Source organism: Dipodomys merriami, unplaced genomic scaffold, assembly GCF_024711535.1.
Source record: "Dipodomys merriami isolate MVZ:Mamm:240054 unplaced genomic scaffold, mDipMer1.0.p SCAF_90, whole genome shotgun sequence".
Classification (NCBI taxonomy): Eukaryota; Metazoa; Chordata; class Mammalia; order Rodentia; family Heteromyidae; genus Dipodomys; species Dipodomys merriami.
The window spans coordinates 1,710,036-1,736,845 of NW_027206513.1; the positions used below are offsets into that span (position 1 = coordinate 1,710,036).

Genomic DNA, 26,810 nt, shown 5'->3' on the forward strand with positions numbered 1-26,810 from the left:
CTCCTCAAATTAAACTTTCTAGTTAGGCTCAATAAAGGTATGTTCTCAAATAAAATAAAATATAAAAAAAAAATAAAAGTGATATTGTTTGGCTAGGAGGAAAATTTCTTCATTCTAACATCTCAGATTATGTTAAATATCTTTTATCAAACTAAGAGCTAGTCAACATAAAATATTAATTAAATAGATGCAGAGAAATTATTAAGCTAAAATCTTGATTATTAATTATAACTGCAGAATTTTGTTTTATGCCAATATGACTTGGCTTTAGAGGAAACCAGAAGGGTGCATGTATTCTTGGGACCAGGAGATCTAGGAAACTGAGGCTTGACCCTGCCTCAAGGAACTGGCCAATTATCAGAGAAAACAGAAATTGCCCCTGCTCCCGTGTGTGGAGAGTAACTGAAGAAAAAGAATCATAGTATCCAGTGTGAGATTATGTCTCAGGTGAGTGTTTATTCTGTTTTTCTTTTTCTTCTTTTCCGTGTGTGTGTGTGTGTGTGTGTGTGTGTGTGTGTGTGTGTGTGTGTGTGTGTGTGTGTGTGTGTGGAAGCGCATGCGACAGTACTGGGGCTTGAGCAGATAGCCAGAGCATTGTCCCTTTTTCACTACCCTGGGGCCACACCTCCACTTCTGGCTCTTTGCTGGTTGAATAGAGAGAAGAGTCTCACAGACTTTCCTCTTCGGGGTAGCTTTGAACCATAATCTTCAGATCTCACCCTCTTGAGTAGCTAGGATTACAGACATGAACCCCTAGCACCAGGACAAAGCTATGTTTATGTTTATGTTGACTATCAGTCAAATAATAGGGATGAAGATGACAATTAGCTATCAAAGACCTACCACTCTAACCCCATAAAGAATATTATCTGAATGAAATGCACGTTATTCTTCAAGAGAGGCAATTGACTATGAGACAAATAAGACCACGGCCTTTGGCATTCAGTGAGCCTAGAAGTCTTTGCAGGAAGTAGGAAGAGATACAGGTTAATTACTTGGCCATAGGCATTTCACTGGTCATGATTTGTCAGTCAGCTTGGTGCACATTGGAAGGGATTTGGATTGTGTTTGATGATTTAGGGTGGTGGCTGGAGGGGCAGGAAGGGTCTATAGAGCTGTGCAGAAGACTGCCAACTTTCTTGTGGTGCATGTGTCTCTCCCATTCCCAGAAAGAGTACCTAGTGTGCTTTGAACATCATTATCTCCAGGTCTCTCCAGGATGAACCTATTTTCTGGAGAGCTGAAGCCTTGGCCTACTGCAGGAAGTTTCCAGACCCTCCAGCTGGCCCTTTTGTACAGCCAGCTACCTCTGAAGCCAACCTTCTTGGCATCTTCCTCTAGGGGCAACATCATTCCTAGACCCCATGACCCTCTTGGGAAACTTGAGCTAGCATGGATAGACATCTGGACATTCTGATGGAAGGCAAGCATCCAAGGTCACTCACTTGTTTTGATGATGGAGGCATTTTTTCAGATTTGTGATTTCAACAAAGGTGCTCTATTTCTTTAAACCTTGGTTTGCCTATAAACTAGAGTGGTATCTGTAGTAAGGACCAGTGAGTCAGAGAATGTAAAGGCTTCCTCTGCCATCTGACACACAGTAGGTATACAGAAAATACCAACCTGGCTTAGATAGGTATGCAGAGTGCCATATGTTGCTTCTTGGCCTTGTTAGGAAGTTACACCAGATGCAAGCAGGCTGCCTAGGCAATGGAGGCCTGTGGCTTCCTTCAGTACCTTGTTGCCTTTACCTGGCTATCTGGGAGGGAAAATGAAGAGTACAGACCCTGACTCGACGGATCAGAAGCAAAGGCTGGCATAACAATCTGACATGTGCAAATGTTAAGAATCAAGACGGCCGCCAGTGGTTCATGCCTGCAATCCTAACAACGTAGGCAGGTGAGATTTGGGAACTGCAGTTCAAAGCCAGGCCTTTAATTTTTTTTTTCTGTGACAACCTGTAACATTGCTATATTAACTAGTCAAATATCTTTTGTATTAAGATCCTATTTCCAGAAGTCTTTAAAACTCAACAACTTCCTGAAGTAGGAAACCTGTATTTGCAGTGTATACCCTTAAACCTGCCAAGTCCAGCCTGGGTTATGATATACAGTGGGACTTTGGTACCTATCATCCTGACAGGCAGAGACATAATAAGTGAGTGCCTAAAGTGACAGCCAAACATCCAGTGTAACAGAAATGAGGCTTGATCCTTCTATCTAAACATTAATCCTTTGTAGGTTCCTATCACAATCTGTGAAGAATATAGGAAGGAGTATTACAGTCTCCAGAAGTTTACATTAAGAAACAATCTTGACAGTATGGTCACCTCACTTAGTCTTCCCATCAATTCACTGTTCCTTTCTAGCATCAATGAAAGGGCCACAAGTGAAGAAACCTTCTGTTCACCTGCCACTGGATTTTCTTTCTTTTCTTTTTTTCTTTCCTTCCTTCCTTTCTCTCTTTTTTACTTTGCCAGTCGTAGGGCTTGAACTCAAGGCCTGGGCACTGTCCCTGAGCTTCTTTTGCTCAAGGCTAGTGCTCTACCACTTGAACCACAGTGCACTTTGGCCTTTTCTGCTTATGTGTTACTAAGGAATCGAACCAAGGGCTTCATGCATGCTAGACAAGCACTCTACCACTAAGCCACATTCCCAGCCCTCTTTTCTCTTCCTTTTGTAATCTTTTCTTATGACTGGTGCTGGTGACAGGCTTATAATCATTCATTTCTCAGGAGGTCAGTATCTGGAAGATTGCAGTTTGAAGCCAACCTGGGCAGAGAAGTCTGACAGACTCCCTTATAAAGTGACTAGCAAAAAAGCAAGGCTGAGGTCTTAGTTTGAGTGATAGAGCATCAATGGAGTGTGAGATCCTGAGTTCAAATCCTAATACCAAAAAAACTGTCAGAAATCTGTCTCCTATGATTTGTACCTCTGGTCCTTAATTCTATATTTAGCACTAAACACATGAAGCCCTTACTTTTTTCCACACACTTTCATTTAAAGTGACAAAAGTTATGTAATGCAGACTCAAAGGGAAATGTATTTTGAATAATTATGTGACATTATGTGGAAAGTTCAGAGGCTGTGTACACCATCTCATGATTTTGAACCTTGTGGTTAAAGACATTGAAAGTTGACAGATTAGTCAGGGATTTGTCAAGAGTATTAATTATGAACTTTGAAATCTTGGTCAGTGAAAGTTCATCTGCGCATCTTGCAAATATGATCAAAGTCTTTTCAGTACTGATTTGATGGTGCTTAACCACAATGTGTGAAGAATGAGGCTTTTCATTAGAAATTACTGATGTAATTGAGGACATTTTCAAGAAAGATACATAATTGGGCTTTTATAATTCATGCTCTTCCCCTCCTCCACCTCCACTCCCATCTGCATTCTGTGAGCTCCTTTGAACACTTCAGATAGCATTTTAGAATGCCACAGAAGGAAAGTGTGTGCTGTTAACTTCAGTGCTACTCAGAGTTCTACCATCCAGGAGGACAAAGTTGGGGGTAGTGGAAATGATGAGTTCAAAATTATATACACCAAAAAACTTGTGCTTACTGTGATTTGGGATGTGAAAGGAATTTACTACTTGCTGAGAAGTTGAAAATGATGAGTACAGTACAGAATTGGTTAGGAGAAGGGAAAAGCCATCCCTCTGCAATTATTCAGATACAGAAAATAATCTATGATTTTTCTCTTCTCTCGATGTGAAAATAATGCTCGGGCACGAAAATTGTGGAAAATGAAACAATATGCCCAGTGTAGCTTCTCAAAATCACTGACCCGTAAATCCCCCTCTCTTGAACCAGGGATGTCTGTCTTCTCCATGGCTGCCAGTGACTGCCTGAACAACATTGTGTTGCTTTACTGCAGGTCTCTGGAGTGTAGCTGAAAAGTGCTCAGAGTGTCCAAGAATGCCAAACCTTGGTCCTCTGTCCTTTCTGCAGATTCCACAATCCTTTCTGTGGCCCTTTCTTAGCTGGGAAGGCTGGGAACAGGCTTACCTGCGGTGAGGTTCTTCTATTCAGTTGCCCCTGCGCTCCGGAAGGTGGCGCCCTAGCCACTCCAGAGGAGGAAAGGAAGGGAACCTCGAGGGAGAAGAGAAAGAGGGAGTGGAGGGGGGGAAGGGCGGAAGAGCTTAGTTCTTAGACTTGGGGCTCTGGCGAGTAAGTCGCCACCTCCACCCTTTTACGGAAAACGCCTAGATGTCTGGCCTGCTAGGGGACAGTTCGAAATTCAGGAGATAAATAGTGTTCCGAGGGTTATTCATAGCCAATTGCTTCTGGCCTTCTGCGTCCCAGGGAAGGGTTGGTTTCCGCGCCTCCTGAGTGCTCAGCTGCGTGCGGGTGTGCAGAAAGCCGCGGGTCTCAGGGAGAGCGCGCGTCATCAGACCCTTGGCCCTTTGTGTCTTGCTTGGCAGTGGCTGCACCCGTGCGCGTCGGTGAAGAATGATGCCCTGAGGGTGGGGTCTGCCTTGAACATTCCACTCGCCGACCTCCAAGCGCCGACAGCGGGAATCCCCGACCCGCAGGCCTCCTGGGCCCTCTATCCCGCGCCCGCGGAGCCAGCCGCTCGCCCTCCAGGCCCGCGCCCCGCGCCGCAGGCCAGGCAGTACCCCGCGTGGCGTGGTGTGAACCGGCCCCTTTGGAGCTGCCAGGAAGCTGGCCCCGCTAGCCCCGGGAGCTGGGGCTGAGGCCAGGCTGGCTCGTGCGGGGCCCCTGCCCGCAGGCAGTTTGATCGTGAAGCCGAGGTCCCAACCCGGGGCTGGTGAAGGCGCACGGCGGCGGCTGGGCCAGGGAGCCCCGGCGGCCGCTTCCTGGGGAGTTCTTCCTTCCTGTCCCCGGGAGCTCCTCTCCTTCTCGCTCCCCCTCCCTCCGCCCCAGACCCTCAGGAGCTCCCCGCCCCCACCTCCACCGCCCGGTGCCGGCCTCGAGGATTTGCTGTCCTCGGTGACTCACATTCCCCGTAATTTTGAAAAACGGCGGTGCAAAGTTAAAAGAAAAAAAATCAAAACACAAAAAAATCAAACACCCTCAGGCAAAAGAAGAGGGGGGACACATCCCATCGCCCCACGCACCGGCAAAAGTTGGCTTGGGCGAGTGGCACCGGCCGCGGCTGGGCTCCGCGCAGAAACGCACCCGAGGAGAGGGGGCGGGGGCTGGAGTTGTGCTTTCGGTCGAGAAAGGAGTCCAGCTGGTTCCTCCCCCCGGCACCCCCCACCCCCGGTGGACGGCTTCCTGATCCCAGATCAGTCCCCCGCCCCCCCTCCACACACACTAGCCCCGCGTAAAAGTTCAATCTGTCCCGTAGAAGGGCGCAGTCATGAAGCTGAATAAAGCAATGAGCTGAAAGGGCGGCGCGCCCGCAGCCTGGAGTGCTGAGGAGGCGGGTTTGGGGGATCCACTGCCGAATGAACTGGTTTCGAAACTTGGAAAGACCCCACAGGCGGCGCCCGCGGTGCGTGCATGTCCCCTGTCCGCTCAGTCCGAGTCCTCCTCGCTTTCCTCCCTCCACACGCCGGCCGGTGGCAGGGAGGGATTACTGTCGTGCAGCGAGAGCGATATCCAGGATCGGTGAGCCACAGCCCACCGGCCTTTCCCACGATGCCCTTCACGCCTGGAGGGATTCCCGCACACACCGCGGGGAAAGGGCCGGACAAGGGCTCCAAGCCGCCTGATGCGCGTCGGGTGGAAGGACCCCAGCTCGTCCGAGTTAACGAGAACCACCGCCTCCGGGCAGGCTTCTTTGTTAAACCCTAATCAGGAGCTCCTTGCTTTCCCCGACGCCTAAGTATTTACCGGGTCGCCAGGGCGAGGCGACGCACGGACCACGCGACTTGGCGGCGTGGTTCTTTTGCGGGTCGTGTTCCGCGTCGCCCGACGCCCGAGATGGCACCGGGTAGGACCCAGGGTGGCTGACGGCTCACCCTTGGGGCTCTCTCCCCGCGGGCGCAGCAGGTTGCGTTGCCTACCCCCACCCCCGACGCGGAGCTGCAGAGGCACAAAGCTCGACGGGAGCCACCGCCGAGGCAGCGATTCCCGCGGTTAGGACAGGTCTCGGCTTCTTAGAGTCCATTCTGTTCGCGATGTGCACGCCCTCGACCTTTCCCTCTTGCTACGAACTCCCCGGGCCGGACCGGCGTGCTTCCTCTAGCCGGTCCTTCGCCCCGCTCGGGACGCACCGGAGATTAATCTGGGGTGGTGCTGGGTCACGCCGACATTAGAAGGGCTTCTACACACGGAACCATGCCCACGGCGCCCGGGCCGCAGCAAGGCCTCCCCACTCGCTCCTCTACTTGGAGGCCCCTTCCACGTCCTGATCGAGGTGCAGATTGGAGTAGCTCCTCCATTGAGTGTTCTTCAAGCTCGGCGTCGCAGAAGGCAAGATGTTCCGTTTCCTGACCCATCCTCCCACTCCCCGCCGCGCTCCCGTCCACCCCGGAGGGCGAGAAACCGAGGCGCGCAAAGGACTGGCAGGAAGGGCCAGGCACGGGGCCAGGGACACCTGTTCGGCGGGAGGACCGGGGTGCAGACCCACAGAAGAGATCGAGTGTGGTCTCCCGGGGAGAGGGAAGCGTGAAGACTCGAAAACGAGGCTGGGGTGGCAAAGGGAGGAAGGGTGGGGGATACCGTGACCTCCAGACGGCTGCCCCAGCGCGGCCCGAACTGCGCCGCTTCGCCGGCACCAACTCCAGCCCACCGAAGGACCGAATCTGGCCGGTCCCCGCGGGCCCAGCCCAGCTCACGCACCACCTTCTCTACGGGAGACCGAGGCTCTCTTGGGTGCCTTTTCTTTTTCTGATGTTTGTTCAGTATCGTTTCTTTTGGGTCCTCTCCCTCCCTCCCACTCTCCTTCCCTCCTTCTCTCCCTCCCCCCCTCATTTCCTTATTTGACGGGCGTACAGTTGCTTCGCGCCCCGCACCTGAGTTGCGTGGGAGCGGCTGTGGGCTGCTGCTGTTTGTGCTTTTCTTGACTGACCTTTCCCCCTCCCAGGGGCGGGGGGGGGTTGTCTCTCCCCCAGGCTAAACTCTGGAGAAAAATAAATCCGACGATGGCGCGTGGGGTGACCGGAAGCGACGTCCGAGTCCGGCCACGGGGCGCGGGGAGGACAGCGAGCGTCTCGCGGATCTGGGTCCCACCCGACGCCTGGGACTCTTAGGCGAGCACGCTCAGAGACTCGGTGCCCAACTTTGCCCTGCGCCGTTTTCGAAGAGCGACCCAGCACAGCTCGAAGCGGGGCTAGTCCGCGCAGCAAACGCTAGAGGCGGCCTCCCGGAGCTCTCCTCCGGCGACCGTGCCCAGCGGGCGCAGTGTTTCCCGGGGTGCCCTCCCAGTTCTTGCCGCTGCGTCCGCCGACGACAGGGGGAACACTTTGGGGTAGGGGGGATGGGCAGCCGCAGCTGCCAGCAAGCCGAGTCACTCGGGTAAACACGCCGGGGTGGGCGGTGCGCAACGCAGGGAACCCGTCGGGACCACCCCCGCCTTTACCTGTCCCAGCCTGCAGGAGCCCGCGGCCCCTGCTCTGTGGGGGCGGTGCTTAGCTGCCAGCCCGCCGGGGCGGGAACTCCAAGGGGCGGAGCTCCAGGTGATTGGTCGCCGGCGCGGGGCCGCCTGTCTGAGCAGGACTGCAGCGCCCCGCGGGTTTCACTTCGCTCCGCGCAGCCGCCGGGTCGACAGCTCGTCAGGAGCCCAACGCCCTGACCTGCCGCTGCCCGCCGCCGCCGGTTCTTGCAGCCGCTCCGCGATCGTTGCTCCTCTGCAGACAGCACCGTCTCGGGCTGCTCGGCTCGTCCAGCTCCTGTGGCCACCGCCTCGGCGTCTTTCCCCCCCCCTGGGCCCTCGTTCCCCCAATGTCTGACTCTGACTCCCGGACTGAGAAACGCAAGGTAAACACCTCCGAATTCCGGAGCACCGGCTTGGGACCGCAGGAAGACCGGCACAGGCGCCGGAGCTCGAGCCGCTCCATCCCCCGCCCGCTTCCCTCGCACGTGCAGGCAGAATCGAGCGTATTTGCCCCACTAGTCGCAATAGGTGCAGGCGGGTCCCCTCCTGGGCAGGTCCACTCTAGGCCAGGGCTGGCTGTGGGCCGCCGAGGACACCTGACCGAAGTACGACTGGGGCCTGGATTTCGCACCCGGCGGGGGAGCGGGGGGGGTCATGAAGCCTTGTTGGCCGGGCTGGGAGAGCGCGAGCTGTCGTCGCCGTGCTGGGGACTTGCCCCGTGAGCCTAAAGGAGAAGTTTCGCCGACAGCCCGGCGATCCCCTACTTGTAGCCACGCAGTACCTGAGGGTTTGGCGGCTTGGCTCTTCGGGCGCATGAGCCCGTTGCGGAGAGTTTGCGGAACTGCGGTGGGGATTTAACTGACGAGGCTGGTCTTTTCCCGTGACTCATGCAAGCCGAGGTTTAGCTGCTGGTGTTGCTTTGTCGGATCTGCCTGGAGGCCCAGCCCCCGCTGTGTGCGCCCTGCGGACAACGTCAGCCAGACAGGATCCACTGGCCGCGAGGGACTCAGGGCCTCTCCGGACCACTAAGGCCACACAGGGGACCAACCAACCAGCAGAACTAGCTCGGTCCTCAGGGCTGGGCTCTCCTAGCGGCTCCCGAGTGCTGGATCGCACCGATACTCGTTTGCTGTGCAGGCTGGTGGCGCCGTACCTTCGGGGGACGTGTTTCCCCGGGGTTGGCACTGATGGTGCAGGGCCCGCGGGACACTGGGGAACGAGAGTTGGGTGTGTGCGCTAGTGACCAGAGATGGTCGTTCCGATTTGGTGCGTACCCGCGGCGCTTGGGGACCTAGGATGAAGTTGCAGCAGTTGGCTGGATGCTGCAGCCGTGGCTAGGGCAGCCGTTGAGGTCGGCAACTCGACCTACCCGAACCAGTGTGTTGACTGCCCATCTAGTCCCGGGAAGTTCTTCCGTCTCGCTTTGTCTCCAGGTGATCTTGCCCGGGGCGGCGGGAACTGCTGCAGCGCGCGCGGTGTCCCTAACGCAGGGGCGGGGCGGACAGCCAGAGCCCAGCCTGGAGGTTGTGGCCGCCTCAGCCCTAGTGGAGCTGGAGGGCGAGTTTGTCAACAATCGCCTCGCCTTTGGCTGCCTGACCCGTAGGCGCCGCCCCCGCCGCCGCTGCCCATTGGCTGCAGCACCGAGCGACCGCGCACGGGCCAATTGGGAGCGCGGGCACCGGGCGCCAGCTGCGCGGGGAGGCCGGCGGTGCCGGCCGCGGCGGGCGCAGAGCGCGAGGGGAGGAGCGGGAGGAGGCGGAGGATGTTCCCGGCGGCGGCGGCGGCCGGCGCAGCGCGGGCCAGAGGCGCGGCGCTCGAAGCCCTGGGCTGCCCGGCGGAGCGTGGCGGCGGGCGGGTGGGAAGGCGTGCACCCAGCGCTGCCCGGAGGGCTCTGAAGCCTGGTGCTGCGCTTTGTGTCCCACGCTGCCTGAGTGGTGACGGTCTGGGGGCGCCGGGTCGGCGCAGAACGCGGGTCGGTCGCCGCGGGGCCCGGGCCCGGACGCAACGCACGGAAGGGAAGGGGCGGACGTGAGTTTCGATGTGATTGCCTGGCGAAGGGAGGGACGGCGCGGTGGGGGCGGAGGGGGGTTGTTTCTAGTAAGAGAATCGCGCGGTGAGGAACCGGTGTCGCCGTGCGTGCAGAACTATCTGTGGACTATCTGTGTCGGAGGACGGTTCCGGGAGGGGGGGGGTCCCCGATTTGGGAGTGTGCATCTAACAGTACAGGCTGCATCTTGGAGAAGTTGTGTCGGGTTCGGTGCGGCGCGCGGGAGCGGGAGGCACCGCGGGCGGAGAAGCGCCCGAATCGGGCGGAGCTGCGCTCGCTGAGTTACAAACTCTATTGTGACGCACTTACTACGACTGACGGCCGCTGCCAAACCTTCCCCAGACTTGCTGCCCTCAGCATTTTCGGCAAACAATGGGGCCGAAGCGGGGAATGGGGCCAGCTGCAGGCAGTCGCCTCATCTGCGCCCGGCGCTGTACTCCAGCGCAGAGTCTGATCCCGGGAAATCAGAGCCCGCTGGGAATCTCTAATTTGATTCAAGTCTGTCCCGAGCAAAAGAACATTCAAATAGACTTTTCAAGCAAGCTGCTTCTCTGCAACCTTGTGTGCATGTTTGTGCACGGGAGACCCCTAGCCCTGCAAAATAATTGGCGTTTCTTAACTCTTATTTTCTCTGGTGGTCCCAAGTTTAGTTCCATCTCTCCATACTTTTGCTTTTATATTCGAGCGATTGTTAACAAAGTATGTGGGATTCCCTCCACTTTTTAGTGAATAGGTCGAAGTTTATCTATTGATTATAATTATTTTGCTGAACATAAAACAGAGTTTTTCTTTTTCTTTTACCTCCAGAAAAAAAGACCAAATGGCAAAGCAACCTTCCGATGTAAGTTCTGAGTGTGACCGAGAAGGTGGACAGTTGCAGCCTGCTGAGAGGCCTCCCCAGCTCAGGCCTGGGGCCCCTACCTCCCTACAGACAGAGCAGCAAGGTAATCCCGAAGGCAGTCCCGAAGGCGAAGGGGACCGCTGCCCCCAAGGCAGCCCTCAGGGCCCGCTGGCCCCACCGGCCAGCCCTGGCCCTTTTGCTACCAGATCCCCGCTTTTCATCTTTGTGAGAAGATCTTCCCTGCTGTCTCGATCCTCCAGTGGGTATTTCTCTTTTGACACAGACAGGAGCCCGGCACCCATGAGTTGTGACAAATCAACACAAACCCCAAGTCCTCCCTGCCAGGCCTTCAACCATTATCTCAGCGCAATGGGTAAGCAGTAGCCTCTGCACATGCATGAACGTTTCAGGGCGATGTGGAACATTTAGAGCCGCCTTTTACAATCCTTTCAGTGATTTATGCTGTGTTCTGGTGGGAATGGAGAATGTGTTCAAAAAATTTTTTTCAAGCTTTTGGTGTTTTTTATTGTTTGTTTTTAAAGTCATGAAGTGTATAGATGGCATCAATATCCAGCATCAGCTTGAATCTCTGGCCTTCAAGGTGAAGCATATTCTCACGGCAAATTGTATTAACCCCTATGTGTTACATGTTAACAGCATTGTGTTTGAAAGGGACTGGACAGTTACAGAAAACAGCTTAGTAATGTAACTGGGAGTGTGAAGAAAGAGATGGAACAAGTTAATTATTTGTAGAGATGACATTTGGAAAATGAAATAGTTCCTACAAGCAGTAGGAACTGGTTTTGCTCTTACCTACGTTTCCCTTTGGGTTTCACCACTCAGGAAGTGGCAAATTTGAATACCCAGATATGCGCACAGTAAAATCATTGAGGGAGCTTACTCACTGGGAAAGGAACCTAGTAGGGGTCCTGGGCAATTTGGAGAGCATTTGTTCTTAATTGTGGCCAGAGGGCATGTGGTCTGAGATTGTAGGCATTCCTTTATTACAAGATAGTCCAGGAATGCAGATTTTTGAGGGCATGTATCTGGACATTTAAGCATTGACAACTAATTTAGATCTCTAAACATTAGATAGGTCAGATTGAAACATCTGCAGGTTTGATTACAATCTGGGACTCTGGCTTGTGACCCCTCAGTATGTACATTTCTGGTAACCCTGGCAATAGAATGGGTCTGTGTTGGTTCAACTGTGCTGCTAATAGAAAGGACTCATGTTTTGATCATTCACCAGTCACCTTTGGCATTTGTCCAGATTAGCCTACCCTATATACATAAGATGGAAAGAGATTAGCTGTGTTATCAATTAGGAAATCTAGTTTAAATTCCAAGATTTAGATCACATCTAGTGTGCTCTAGGGTCACTAAAACCAAAGTCATCAGCCTAAGCACCTGAATTCTAGAGTACAGTGATAAATCTGTTAGTAAATGTGGGACCCATAGATCTGTGCCTTCACCAACTTCTGTGAAATAAATCAGGAAGACTGATTCCCATGTTACAGAGATGGAAAGAACTTTATAGGGGTTGTTCCTTGTCAGTTTGGATACTCCTGGAAAACCGCAAGCAAAAATGACAAATACCAATGAGCTATATACATTGGCTATCCATCTGCCTTGTACTGGGAGATGTTAGTAGGGCTCCTCCTTATAGAAAGAAGCTGCAAATTTTATTATTACTGTTACTTTAGTTACAGCCTGTGCTGCTACTCCCAAACTCATTTTAGCCTTACAAGTTCTTGGTGCTTCCCATGAAATTGGCCACTGTAGATGTGAACCTACCATATTTTTGCCAAGTTAACAGAGCTTTATGGTATGTATATTTAAAACCTGTATATTTTAAGGACCCCCTTGAAAGCTATTATAGTTTCACACTGCTGGCCTATGGAATAGTCTCTGGAGGTGAGAGCCTAATGCATGGAAGTTATTTCTCCTTTCTTGGTAGCCGGGAACACTGGCTATATTAGTGCATTTTCTAATAAACAGATAGATATGAATGCTGATATGAATATATTATTTAGCAATTTATTAATAATGTAAGCACCGTTAGTTGAGATGAGATGACCGATTCAGAGCTTTGAAGATCACAATCTACATTATTAAAGTTATTAGTTATACCTGCTAAGTAAAGTATTGGATCCTGAGGAATTACCCTGTTCACTTCCATAGACTAATGTGATAACTTAGAGTTGAACACATGGAATGAAATGATGAGTTTTAATGAATTTGTCTGAAGTTAACATACTAAGGTAAGTTTTCTTGACTGAGGTTTTAGACATTTGTTTGGGAGAGATTCAGACCATGAGAAGACTGTCAAATGCAAGGTTATTAACTTGATGATTTAAATGTATAATTTTTGTAGTCACTAAGTAACTACTTTTCCTGGCTGTCCTCAGAGTCTTAGCTAAATGTCTGAAGACCACAATTCTAAGTTGATCAATGTTCTATTCCTTATTCAGCCATCTCCATTAGGATCTTTAATGTTGCTTTTGATAGTTATTACAAAATGAATTTGTCACTAAGAAGTCTTTGATTGACTTGCCCTGTTGGAACACAAATGTGAGGTCACAAAAAGGTTCTGCTTTGCCAGGGGCTCCTTCAACCACAAAATAGCTTTCTGCTCAGTTACTTGGGTAGTGAACAGTGAGCCTTGAAGTTTTGTCCTTGTATCTTTATTCTGATGGGGAAGTAAAGGCTTGTCAGGATGCCTAGCAGTTAGGTATTATACTCCATATATCTGATTTTTCTGAAGAAAGGTTGAAAGAATATTATCTTTATTGTAGGAACATAAAGACATACTTTTGTACCATTTTAGCTTGCATATGCTCTGGGAGGATTAACTTGAGTAATGATTATTTTAATAAAACCTTGCAGCTATAAGGTATGTTGTTGGTTCCGTGAATTCCTTTTCCCATGAGTGTTTTTATGCCTTATACATTTTTCATGCAAATTACATATTAAATCCTATTCTTACTCTGAAGTATAGTCAGTGCAATTAGAAATAAGAAAGGAAGCTGGTTGCACCTGTAATCCTAGCTACTCAGGAGGCTGAGATCTGAGTGTGAGGCTCTTAAAGCAAGTTAACCAGCCAAAAGCCAGAGTGGAGCTATGGTTCAATCCCCATTTTCAGCACCAACAAAAAAGTAAAAGAAAGAAGAAAGAAAAAGAGAATTAGGAGTATGTATGAGTATCCACAACCAGCAGGTTGTGTTACTTAAACCTATTCCCTCACAGTGTGGTAGAACTCACAGATGGGAGTTAATTGTTCTTTATACCCTTCAACATCCTGTGAGTATTTCTGCAGCAGCTGGTAATTGTCCCCTCCTTTATATTAAGAGCTTCCTGTGGGAGGCAGGGGGTCATGCAGACCCCAGTGAGGTGCTTGACTGAAGAAAAGAAGAACAGAAGATTCGAAAGTCAATAGCGCTCTACAGATTAGCTTTTCCACAGCTATTTTGTTTTGTTTTTGTTGTGCTCGGGATTTGACCCAGGGCCCTTTGCACAGTTAGGCAGGAGCTATATCCCCAGAACTGCCTTTCGAAAGAATTTTTAACTGAGGGAAAATAGAACTTCAACAAAGTCAGGTAGCACGTAGAGGACTTGATTCTTGACTTCTCATATATTTCTGAGTATTAGGTTCCAACTGTAAGGTATGTTACTGTAGGAATTAGGTGTGGGGAAACTGCCTGTAAATTGAGCCTAGGATTAGTTCAAATCCAGATGTGGTATCAGTGTCCACACACTGTATTTTGAAGATGTATTGTGATAAAAGAAAGTGGAGCTGGGCACCAGTGGCTCATGCCTGTAATCTTGGTTCTGTGCCAGCCTGGGCAGAAAAGTCTGTGAGATATACTTTATCTTTAACTAACTACCAAAAACGATAGAAGTGCGGCTCAAGTGGTAGAGCTCTATCCTTGAGCTCAAGGAGAGTCTTAGGCCATAGGATCCAGCCCAAGAACGAGCACCAAAAAGAAAAGAAAAGTAGAGTATCAATTATTTTTATCCAGATTCCATATTAGGATAATATTTTGACAATATTGGCAGTAAATAAGGCAGCTAACATAAAATTTGCCTTCTTAACCATTTCTAAATGTACAATTCAGTGTTTTTAAATATATTCACATTGTTGTAGGTCAACCAAGAGCTTTTTAATCTTGTAAAACTGAAATTCTGCATCCATTAAGTAACTTATTTTCCCCTTCCTCCAGCCTCTGCCTCTGTAATTTTAACAACTTTAAAATACCTTCTGTAAGTGAACTCATACAGTGCTTATCCATTCTGTGACTGGGCATTTTTCACTTAGTGAAGTGTCCTCAAGGTTTACCCATACTGTGATATGCATCCCCCCTTTTAATGTATGTTTGTAGCACATTTTGTTGTTTGTCTCCAATGGACAAAGGGCTGCTTCCACCTCTTAACTGTTGCAAGTTGTGCTATAATGAACATTGTGTACAAATAGGTTTTTGAGTCCTGCTTTCAATTCTTTTGGATATACACCCAAAAGTAGGATTGTTAGATTATCTAATAATGTGAGGGAGAATTGGCTGAGCATTTCTCAGCAAACATTTTAGTTTTCTTGGATTAGCTTTAATAAACTTGATATTTGGGGCTGGGAAGGTGGCTCAGTGGTAGAGCGCTTGCCTTGCATGCCTGAGGCCCTGGGTTTGGTTCCTCAGCACCACATAAGCAAAAAGAAAAAAGCCAGAAGTGGCGCTGTGGCTCAAGTGGTAGAGTGCGAGCCTTGAGCTGAAGAGCTGAGGGACAGCGCCCAGGCCCAGAGTTCAGGCCCCACGACCGGACCCCCCCCCCCAAAAAAAAATAAATAAATTTGATATTTTATTTTCTTGGAAGCAGTTAATTGTATTTTAATTTCAGTTTTCATGTGTTTACTTTCAGTACATAGAAACCGTTGGTTTTTGTGTATTGGTCTTGTCTCCTTGTAGCTTTGCAAAAATTTTGTTATTTTTTAGGGAGTGTGGGGACTCTATATAGATGGTCATATAATTTTTTTTTTTTTTTGTCAGCCGTGGGGCCTGAACTCTGGGCCTGGGCGCTGTCCCCCCCAGCACTTCAGTTCAAGGCTAGCACTCTACCACTTGAGTCACAGTGCCACTTCCAATAGTCATAAAATCTGCAAATAGGGACTTTAAAAAAATACTTTTATCTGCAAGTATTTTATTACCTTTTTTGGAGGGGGCAGTCCTGGAGTTTGAACTCAGAGCTCTATACTTGTTAGATAGATGGTCTGCTACTAGAGCCATACCTTTTGTGTTGTTTAGTTTCAAGATTGGTTCTGGCTTTATGCCCAGGCTGGCCTGGACTGAGCTCCACTGGTCCCAGCCATTGTGTTTCCCCATAGCTTAGACTGACAAGAGTATACCACTGCACCAGTTATTGGTCAAGAAGGAGTCTCACCAATTTTGGTGCCTGGGCTGGCCTTGCTTGAACCATGATTCCCCAGATCTCTGTACTACAGAGCAATGACTACAGATGTGAACCACTTTTTTCCAGGTTATTTCTTTTTCTTACCCTATTGCAAAACTAGAAGAACTCCTACTACTTACATTAAATAGAAGTGGTAAGAGCAGTTTTAGGGGGGGAAAAATTCTTTCTTTAACCACTAAATACCTGTAAATGTTTTGCAGATGCTCTTTAAAATGATGAGCTTTTTATTCATAGATTATTGAGGGTTTTTTGTTTGTTTGTTTGGTTTGCTGGTCCTGAGGCTTGAACTCTGGACCTGAGCACTGTCCTGAGCTTTCAAGCTCAAGGTTAGCCCTTGAGCTACAACTCTACTTCTGGCTTTTTGTAGTTAATTGAAGATAAGAGTCTCATGGACTTTGAACCATGATAATCAGATCTCAGCCTCTTGGATAGCTAGGATTATAGATTGGAGCTACCAGCATTCAACCTTAATTGAATTTTTAAGTATGAACAAAATGAGTATTTATAATATGTTTATTCAGTATCATTAGATATGATTATATAACTTTATGTATTAGCCTATTGACAGTTAGTTACATTACAGTGATTTACAGACCTGAGGTAAGACCTACTTGGGAAGCTGTTCAATTCATTATATATAGTGCTACTATTTAGTGAGAGTATTTGCATATAGGATTGCTTGTAGGATTTCTTGTGACAGCTCATTTCTGAAACTCGTCTTTTTTCCTTTGTCTTTCTCAGAAGCTTACAAGTTTTCTTTAAAATAAGCTTTCCATTCCACTGATTTTTTTTTTCTTGTTTTTCTGTTTTCACAAGGATTGGGGGTGGTGGTAAACATTCAGGCCATGAGATTTTTGGGCTTTGGATGAAAAGACTTCAGGATGTTAGAAATCTCATAGATCCTTCATCCTTTGTTGTTATTCTCCATGGAGTTAATAGGTTTATAATGCTAAAAGATAGAGCCATAATTCAGGCTGCTTTTTCTAGAATCACCACAATATCTATTGTTATTCCCCATTGTAACTGGAGGGATGCCCTTCGGATTTACCCTGCAATGTGTGGGAAACTCAAATCTGATATTTACACTTCTTTTTTTTTTTTTTTTTTTGGTTGGCCATGGGGCTTGAATTCTAGGCCTGGGTGCTATCCCTGAGCTCTTCAGCTCAAGGCTAGCACTCTTCTACTTGAGCCACAGCATCACTTCTGGCCTTTTCTGTTTATGTGGTGCTGAGGAATCAAACCCAGGGCCTCATGCGTATGAGGCAAGCACTCTACCACTGAGTCACCTTCCCAACCCCTGATATTCACGTTTCTTAGAAAACTTCATATTAAAGAAATCACAAGTCCTGTACATTTATATGATTGGGTTGTAAGACAGGAAGAAAAAGTTACCCATCCATTGACTTGTCTTGTTTTGCATTTAGGAGGTTTGAATTTGAGAATATCTATCCATCAGCTTGTATGGTTGGATACTGGGCAGCATAATACATTTGCTGCTTGCCCTGCTTTAAACCCATTAAATGACAGCTCTTACCCTGTGCCCAAGTTACCTTATACCCAGGCCTGTAGTCATCCAGCCTATGCTGGGACAGCACTCCTCATGGACTCTGACCTGTCCCTGCTTCTGAATAAGTGGTCTTCATTCTTTCTCTATTAGACCATCCTCAATGACATGTGTTCCTTAGATGGAGATATTGCTAGCCAGTTCTACCTGGTCAGTCATTTTTGCTTGGTCAGTGGTGGAGATCCCTGCTGGGCTTATGACCTACAACTGCCTTCCTCCTATCTGCAAGTCCCAGAACTCTGTTGATAGCCTAACGTGGGTCCCTAGAGACCTTCTAGGCTTATGCCTGCACCTTACACTCTGCCATCTGCATTCCCTCAGATCTCTGTAGCACAAGGCAAAGGACCTGACACCATCTCTCAGGAAATGCTAGCAGAACATTTGTACAAGGTCTGGGAATCATCACAGCCTTATTTATACCAGCCAGAAAAATCCATAGCCTGCTGGGATGGATAGATGACTCTCCTAATTATTGTGCACTTTTTCACAGTATTATTAACAATGGCATGAAGAGTTGCTCCTGGCATAATGTTAAGGAAGGTTACAGAATTGTTGATGATAGCAAGTATGAGATTAAAAATGAATGTAACAGGCAAAACAAAAAGATGAGGAAAAAATGTCAAACTATGAAAAGCACATATTATTGTGCTCAGAGATAGGTGGTCTTTTCTGTGTGCCTTTCTCCACCTGTAAAACCATCAAAACAAGTCTTAATAAATAGCTACTAAAAAGCTGACTTCATGTCCCAGAGCCTGTTACTCAGCATGCGTTGCGTGTCTCATTCATGTGATGCAGTATTACCTATTGTGCTCTTTCTGTTGATGATTTCATGCAGACAGCATCACTTTTAGGCTACCACTAGATGTACTCCAGATGAACACTAGTCTCCTAATTTGTAGGTCTGCCTTTTTACTGTAGCGAAGTGGAGTATCTCCATCAGATGGGACCCCATTAGCTGTACTTCTTAGCTTCCACACTCTATGGACTTTTAGAGCTGGTTTGCCTGAGATGCTTTATGTCTTTCTGCCCACCCCCAGAATCTTGGTGGATCTGTTTGTCCTCCTGAGCTGCAGTTCCCCATGTATTGAGTTGGGGGCGCTTGTGCTCATCAGTAAAGCTTGTAAGAATTCTAAAACAAGCTGGTAGACAGCTTGTTTCAAAACTCAGTCACTTCTTATCTCAGTGAGCTTGGCAGCTGTGACAGGTTGTACAGATGGCCAGTATTCCCCATTCTCTATGGGAAGGACATGCCATCCTAGGAACGTAGGACACCTGCAGGGAAAAGTATTCATGCAGAAATGTTACTATAAGTCACTCTCCTCTGGTACCAGAGCAAAGAACTGAAAAACAAAATCTTTTCTAGAAATGATTGGTAGGAGCAGGAATGGGAAGTCTAACTCAATCCTACCATGCCGGTTAACCCAAACCTTACCCTGAGAGGAACCTTGGCTTCCTAGGAAGCCTTTGGACAATGAGGGACATCTAGAATGCCCTGTCCATTCCAACTCTGCTTGGCATGGGTCAGCCCATCTGATTGGCAGAAATTTAACTTGAATTTAGAAAAATGTGTATTTGGATAGAGACAATGGTTTCAATGCATGAGGTATAGAATTACTTTTCCCTGAAGTCTAAAGATCTGTGAATCTTTTTCAAAACAAGAAATAATCAGCCATGGGTTCTTCTGGTTGATGCAACACTAAGCATGTCCAGTACCTGAACAAAATCAAGTTCAAAGATAGTTTCTTCCCCCTTTTTTCCGGAGATAATGAAACTACTACAGTTGGAAAATTAGAGTCTTAACCAGATGGGCTTAAATTTTCACACTAATTTCTGAATAAGTTGTAAGCCTTTCTTCTGAAGAACTGTTTTTCCTTTTCCCACACTGTAAGGGCCAGGATAAGAAGTCAGCATAAACACTCCACCTGGTGACTGGGTAACCCCCAATTTGTAAAAGGCCTGGCCCTCAGAGGTTTTTGAGTTTTGTTTAGAATGAGTTTTGGTATCGCTGATGTCCTGGTTTTCTCAGTTCCCTTTCTGGACCAGATCCATGTGTTCTTAAGTAGAGTTGTGGTTTGCTGAGACTGGGCTGGTCAGAAAGAGCCTTGAGGAAGGGCTACTGGTGGTGGCTGCCTTTCTTGTTCCCCCAGTGGTCTACAAAGCAGGAGTGGGGTGTTGTGGTGCCTATAGCTCCCTTGGGGAGCCTGTGCCACTTTGGCTCCAAGTTAATGCCAGCCAGTAGGTAGCATGAATCTGTGGATTGTACTGCAGTTTCAAAGAAAGGAAACAACTCACTGTGTGGAAGTGAAGGCTGTGTCTGAGACTGATGTCTGGCTGTGAACTTGTGTCCTCACACTACTCCCTTACCGAGAACAAAGTGCTTGGCTCCCTTGGGCTTTTCCACCCTTTCTTAGGAAGGAAAATGAGTTGGAAGTTCATGTTCTTAAATAAAAATTGCCAATTCAATCTAAGTGGAGTGTGTGTGTATTATATTGAAATAAGTTTAACAGTTTTCAACTCTGAATTGCCTTGTTCTCCCCTTCCCCCCACCTCATAGAAAATGGTTATATTCCTGGGCCAGAGCTTGCTTCCTATTCATTTTAATATAAAAACTTTATAGGAGACTTAATGAGCAATTTGAGACTTCTAAAAATAAGCAGTTTAAGTGGTGGGGTCTGGCTTTCTTTTCTCTGTGAGTGTGAATCTATGAACATGTGTGTGGGAGGTGGCAAAGCATTGGCCTACCATATGCAAAATCCTGGATTCAAACCTCTGCACTGCAAAAAAAAAAAAAAAGAAAAAAGAAAGAAAGAAAGAAAACAAGAGAAAGGAGGGCTTTTTCCTTATTAATTAGTCTGATTTGGGGTCCTTGAGAAATTCTGAATATAGTAGTCCAGAAATAAATTCTGGGTAGATACAGTGTCGTAGACATGAGAATTTAGACCTTTTACTTTTACTGGAACATTAGATTTTGCTTAAACCTGTCAAAGCAGTTCACCAACTTAAGAGGAAGGTTAGTTCTCAGCATGAGTACAGGTGTGTGTTGACTTTAAGAGAATCTGCGTGCTATGTAGTACACAGTGTGTGTGAGCAGCTAGCAGCTTTTGGGTGTCCACCTGCATTTTCCCAGTGTTTTTTGTAGCCTAGACTGAGCTTTCTCTGTAAAGCAAGCTTAGCATAGGCATATATAATATATGAGATGTATAACCCTTGCTTAGTATAGGAGCATGATAGACAACAGACTGGCCATGACCACAGTGGAGGGATGGGGGAAAAGAGGATAGGGGAAGAGGAGGAGGATTGTAGGAACCTGCACAAATGTAAAGCCCTTCATAGCAGCAAGCACAGAGCACTTGAGAACAAAATTGTATCTTATATTCACACTGTGGTAATAGTGACTCTACTCCTAATCTTTTCTTCCCACAACAAAAGAAGTCAACCAGGTGGGAGGGGGTGGGTCATAGCTCAGTTATACATCATTTATGGTTTACATGCTGGTCCCTTAAGGCCTCCCTCAGACTTGCCTGTTGCAGAGCTAAGATTGCTTGAGGTTGTCACTGGCAGGCCGATGGGGAAGGCATTTGGCTTTTCTCTCGGTGCTGGGTCCTTAAGGCCTCGACCCTCGGTTCAAGAGCCTTACAGTGGTTTTTGTTTATTTTTTTAGTTGGTGGTGGTGGTGGTCGTGGAGCTTGAACTCTGGGCCTGGGCACTGTCCCTGAGCTCTTTTGCTCAAGGCTAGTGCTCTACCACTTTGAGCCACAGCACCACTTCTTTTTTTTGGGTGGACTTTCCTGCCCTGGCTGGTTTTGAATCAGGATCCTCATATCTCAGCTTCCTGGATAGGTAGGATTACAGACCACCAGTACCCAGGTCAGTGTTCTTTTAAAGCAGTTTTTAGTTCCTTTGTTATTGAGGGGTACATGTGCTTGCCTGTGTTCCTTGGTGGGTTGCCACCTTTGGCTCGAGATGTTTTGGGAGTTTTCTAGGGAGGACTCACAAGGCACAACTGAAACAGACACATGTTGTAAGAACAAGTATTTAAACTGGAAACTGTCTAAATACAATGATTATGTATTTGTGATTATGCAAAATAGTGTCTGGAATCTAGGTAAAAAGTTTGATCTTTTTATACAAAATAAGATGATAAGAGACAGCTGCTTTTTGTCAGTTCACTTAATTCCTTTATGGCGTGTTACTGATGTCCATACATCTGGGTTGAATTACTGCTTTACTTTACATATGGCCATTCAAAAGTCTTAATTTTGCAACTAAAATTGTTAGCTTTTCCCAGATTTTATTTTAGAAACTGAGGGGTAGCTTTTGAAGACTCTCCTTGCTCTAGTGTTTGAGCCATAGCTAGGCCGTTAGTGTCCCTAGGATGAAAGCAGTCATGTCTGAGACCTGAATCTGAATTTATTTGTAATTTAAATGTTTTCCTTCTCCTGAAAAATCTGATTTGGGGCTAGAAATAAATTAAAGTTAACACTAGTAGCTTCCAGTTTTTTAAGTACCTTATTTAATATGTGAATGAATGTTAGAATTTATATTTACTCTGAAATAGTCTTGTTATAATATGGATGGAGTTAGCTATGAGGGTAGGGAGTTGTTTTTCATCAGTAGAAGGGATGTAGGGTCATATCTTTGCTCTAAAGTGAATTCAGGGTTTCTCTTCATTTGCCTGTACTTAGTTTGAAGGTTTTTTTTGGTTTTTCAAAATTAGATGGTACTGTAAGATCCTCTTAATTCTCTGAATGAAAATCAAGACCTACAAACACAGATAGTGCTATTCACTTGGAGCAGCACAGAGAAACCAAAGAGCAGAACAAGTGCCCTGGGCTCTGCTGGTCAGAACCACAGAGTGAGCACTCAAGAGTAATGAGTTCAGAATCTGTGGGGTAGGATGGAAGGAAGGGTGAGGGGGGTGATGTGGGCCAGTATGGTGGTATGGTTGTGTTCTGGAACATGGAAGGAACTGGTTTGGGGTATAAGGTGCCAGCTTCATTAATAAAAAAGGTGACAATTGAAAGGAATTATGGGCTGTCTCATAACCTACAAACAAAGGCAGGACCTCAATGCTGAGGATCAGACTACTAAGCTCTGCAATACTCAGTAGGTTTCAGTGCTCACTTCAGTGCCTTAGGAAACAAGCACCTGACCCCAGAAATGGCCAAAAAGCCAGGTAACTGGGCAACCTGTCTCAGAGGGCTCCTGTCTAGGTCTCACACCAGACAGCAGGTGCTGCACTTCTGTCCTGACATAGTCAGGGATGTCTCTGGACCACAAGCATTGTGGCTTGGGGTCTGTCTATGCTCCTAGCATGGCCCCATCTTCTAATAAACATGTTAATGATATGGGGCCCCTTGGGTGGAATACTTAGGTCTTCTGGTGTTGAGTCAGAAGCAAAAAGGCATAATCCCTACACTTGATGCTTTCCATCTGCACTCTATTACAACAAGCAGATAATGGCAAGAGGAAAAAAAGCTCACGAATACTAGTTTCCAGACGTCTGTCCAACTTCACAGCCTTGGTTTATTGGCACTTTGCAAACAGTCAGACTGGAAATGGATGAAAGCAGCTTGTTTTGACTTTGTAGCTCATGGCCACATAAAGGCGGTGGGCAGTACACATCAGAGAAGGAAGTAGGAAACACTGGCTTCCTCTCATGCACCTCATTATCATGCTACTTTGTCCTAGCAGCTGTTTGTTAGGTACTGCCTTGAATTCATGTGACAATGCAGGCTTGTCACAATGTATACCAAAGAAACACAGATTGTGGAAATGTTGGATCCTAATGCAACATTCTGTCACTTTGTTTTTATTTATAATAGCTTTCATTTTCATCTAGTGGCTTATTGGATTGACAGATTTCTCAGGAAACAAACACAAATAAGGAGGTACATATCAATAACTGTGTGTGTGTGTGTGTGTGTGTGTGTGTGTGCGTGCGTGTGCGTGTGCGCGCGCGTGTGTGCGTGTGTGTGCGTGCACGTGTGTGTGAGAGAGAGAGAGAGGAGAGAGAGTGAGAATGAGAGAGAATGAGTATCCTGGCTCCTATTTGTAAGCACCATATGCAGTATCTGGCCAGTGGCCCTCCTTTGCCCCATAACTATAGGGAAGAGAGCCCAGACAGCCTGATCACTCAGATAGGATTACAGAAGGCAATCTTAGCAGGCAACCACCACTGTCTGGTGGTGTCTTCTTGTGAGAAAGTTTTTTTTTTGTTTTGTTTTTTAGTATTTAAACTGAAACTATCAAGTTGAATCAACATCCCAGAATATTACACCATTGAATGTTGAGCTTCCTAGTGGCCACCTGCAGAGACTATGTTTGAGAGAGTCTAGTTCTTTTAGAATCTGCTCTAAGCTGGCTTGAGCACACCAGAAAGTGGCTCTTACACAGGGTTATTTGTAGTTTTGTTACATCAGACCCTCCTTGGGGACACAAATAGAAAAGGTTGATAGGTATTTATGAAAGAAGGGCCTTCTTTCTCCCCATAACCCATACATAGTTCATGTATCAGATGTAATGTCCCCTTCCTGTACTCTGGATGTTTCCTTGTGTAGCAGTTTCTTCAAAGTCTGCATTCTGAGTCCTTGTAGATCAAGAAGGCCTTTCTCTGATCTGAATCAGTTTAATTCATGATGAGGCTTTAAAATATAATCTTGATTTACTCAAGTATTTTTGGATTGCTAAGCACTAAACCACTGCAAAGGGAAGCTTTTCTTCAGATTTTAATTTGATTTCTGGTACTAGATCGGGAATTCCAGTAGCTGCTCTGACGCTGAGCACTGTGCTGTCCCTCATGCTGTGTCATTAGGTGTCCATTGCTCTGTCACAGGCAAGGACCACTGTGCATGAAAGAGTGACAGTGAATGTCCTCACGGTGTGACTTCAGTTCTGCTCTTGGGCAGTTGAGAAAAATCAGAAGTTCAGCCTGACTGATACTGAGTTCAATATGAATTGATTTCTCATGCCTTTTTTTTTTTTTTCCAGAAAGACATCCCCCAACATGATTTCACTGCCAGTGATGTAACCACAATATTAATTCTTCCAATTGCTGAGCTTTTGTGATATTATTAACTTACCTTGTGAGTTGGAACATAGCTGTTGTGGCTGAACCAGAACAGTATGTTAACCAAAGCAACTCATGTACCTCTTGCACTAAAGTCCTTTGGTGTTGGGAATGCCCTTCCCCTTCCCCACTCCCACCCTCGTTGAAAGATAGATTGATTATGCCTTGAAGTATTTTACCATGGGAAATAGTATAACCAGTAGGTAATTTACCAATGTTGTCATTCTTTCAAAAAATTGGATTCCAAACTTTTTTTTTTTTTTTTGGTCTGTTGTGGGGCTTGAACTCTGCCCCTAGGTGCTGTCCCTCAGCTCTTCAGCTCAAGGCCAGCGCTCTACCCCTTGAGCCACAGCCCCACTTTCCAAAACATGTTTCTAAGAGCTTAGAATTCAGCTGGGTCGGGCACCAGTAGTTTGTATGCCTGTAATCCTAGCTACTCAGGAGGGTGAGATCTGAGGAATGAGGTTCAAAGCCAGTCCAGGTAGAAAAGTCTGTGAGATTCTTACCTCCAGTTAACTACCAAAAAGAGGTGGAACTGTGGCTCATGTGGTAGAATGTCAGTGTTGAGCAGAAAAAGTTGAAGGATTGTGCCCACGTCCTGAGGTCAAGGCTCAGTACCCACACACAAACAAAGGCCTAGGCATTTCTCCCCAAACTGCCTGTCTGCCACATTGTGTAATGGGAGTCTTAATTAGTGGCTTTTGTATAGAGAAAGATCTGTGAAATTCTGGAGGTCCACTGGCACTCTGTTAGGCACTCTTAGGTTGGAGTTTCCCTGCAGGATGCAGCTTTGCAGTACTTTTATGTTATAACACTTTGGAATTCATCTGGACTTGGGTTTTGTTTTTGTTTTATTTTACTCAAAATTTTAGTGCCAGAATTTCCTCTTTGAAGATTTTTTTCCCCATGTACTTGCTTTCTAAGTTAAAAGTGTGATCTTCCTCCTTGGTAATGAGAATGAGAGTCATCCTATTGAGAGGTATTAGCATGTATGATTGTTTGGCATACTGTTGACAGCAAAGTAAAATACCTGTGATTGCTATTTTGTGTGGGTGTGTACATGTATGCAACTTTTTTTTTTGGCAGGGGAGGTCGGTAGTGGGGCTTGAAATCTGGGCCTGGGCACTATCCCTCAGCTTTTCAGCTCAAGGCTAGCACTTTACCACTTGAGCCACAGCGCCACTTCCAGTTTTCTAGTGGTTTATTGGAGATAAGAGTCTCATGGACTTTCCTGCCCAGGCTGGCTTTGAACTATGATCCTCAGATCTCAGCCTCCTTAGTAGCTAGACTTACAGGTGTGAGCCATCAACGTATGCAATTTCTGAGGCTTGATTTCTGAGCCTTGTGCTCTTGCTTGGCTTTTTCTCTCAAGGCTGGAACTCTTATCACTTACCTGACCCATGTCTTCAATTCTAGCTTTTTGATGATTGTCTGTCCAGGTTGACTTTGAACCTTAATCCTCAGATTACAGCCTCCTGGGTAGGTAGTTAGGATGCCACCAGCATCTAGCTTTAGCTTTCTTTTGGTGGGGTGGGGTGGAGGGAGCTCCTTGTTAGCTAAGCAAGCATTCCGCCACTTGAGCAACATCTCTAGCCCCTCTAGCCTTGGTTATTTTCAAAGTAGGGCCTGGCTTTATGCCCAAAAAGCCCTAGGCTGCATCCTCTTACTTGTACTTCTTTGTGCCACTGGAGGTGACAGGTACATGCCACTTTGTCCAGCTTTTGGTTGAGATGGAGGAGTGAGAACTGTTATGCTTGGCTGGCCTGATATCTATCTCTTAAGTAGCTAGGATTATAGGCCTTAGCCACTGGGCTCAGTTGATACTTAACCTTCTTAATGACCAGAAATGATTGTGGATGCCTTTGAGAGGCTGATGTTATTGGGAGTGGGTGTCATTGGGTAAATGTTCAGATAGAACAGGAATGGGGTGGAGCCATGCATGTCTTTCCAACCCCTAGAGTTCCAGGTGCATCTTTGGAAAATCACCAGTGCAGATCCCTGACATTGTGGTAGTCTGTGCTCTGCAACTGTGGTACAGAACTAGGCCAATAGATGGTAAAGAGAATAGAAATTGTAGTTCTGGCTCTTACTGGCACCACCATGGCAGATTAGAGTTGGTCAACTACATCCCATTCTTTTGCTCTAGTCTGTTTTGTGGCATAAGAGCGGTTGTGATAGTCACTAGCATTACACTAGGGATGAGTGTAAGAGGAAGCCTCCCTGCCCCTTAAAGAAGACTTCTTGAGAAATAGTCTTAGAATTTTCTGTTTAGTGTTGTTCTATATTAATAGGTTAAAATACTATCCCTTTAAGATACAGG

At 47.0% G+C, this 26,810-nt stretch overlaps 2 protein-coding genes across 6 annotated transcripts in view; both read left to right on the top strand.

Moving 5' to 3' along the window:
* Acoxl (acyl-CoA oxidase like) overlaps positions 1–4,699 on the top strand; it is a 366,861-nt gene extending 362,162 nt beyond the window's left edge. The window contains 1 exon segment of the mRNA XM_070013290.1: positions 4,427–4,699. Within this exon segment, the coding sequence (XP_069869391.1) occupies positions 4,427–4,699 (273 nt within the window).
* Positions 4,700–7,673: 2,974 nt separating this feature from the next.
* Positions 7,674–26,810, top strand: part of Bcl2l11 (BCL2 like 11) — a 43,682-nt gene continuing 24,545 nt past the window's right edge. The window contains exons 1-3 of one of the 5 annotated variants that reach the window (XM_070013337.1): positions 7,674–7,892; positions 10,364–10,500; positions 10,681–10,770. In XM_070013337.1, the coding sequence (XP_069869438.1) occupies positions 10,377–10,500; positions 10,681–10,770 (214 nt within the window). In that variant the 5' untranslated portion in view covers positions 7,674–7,892; positions 10,364–10,376. Of the gene's footprint in view, positions 7,893–9,395; positions 9,538–10,021; positions 10,256–10,363; positions 10,771–24,411; positions 24,438–26,810 lie in introns of those variants that run through there. The other 4 variants (XM_070013338.1, XM_070013333.1, XM_070013334.1 and 1 more) reach the window with 4 other exon arrangements.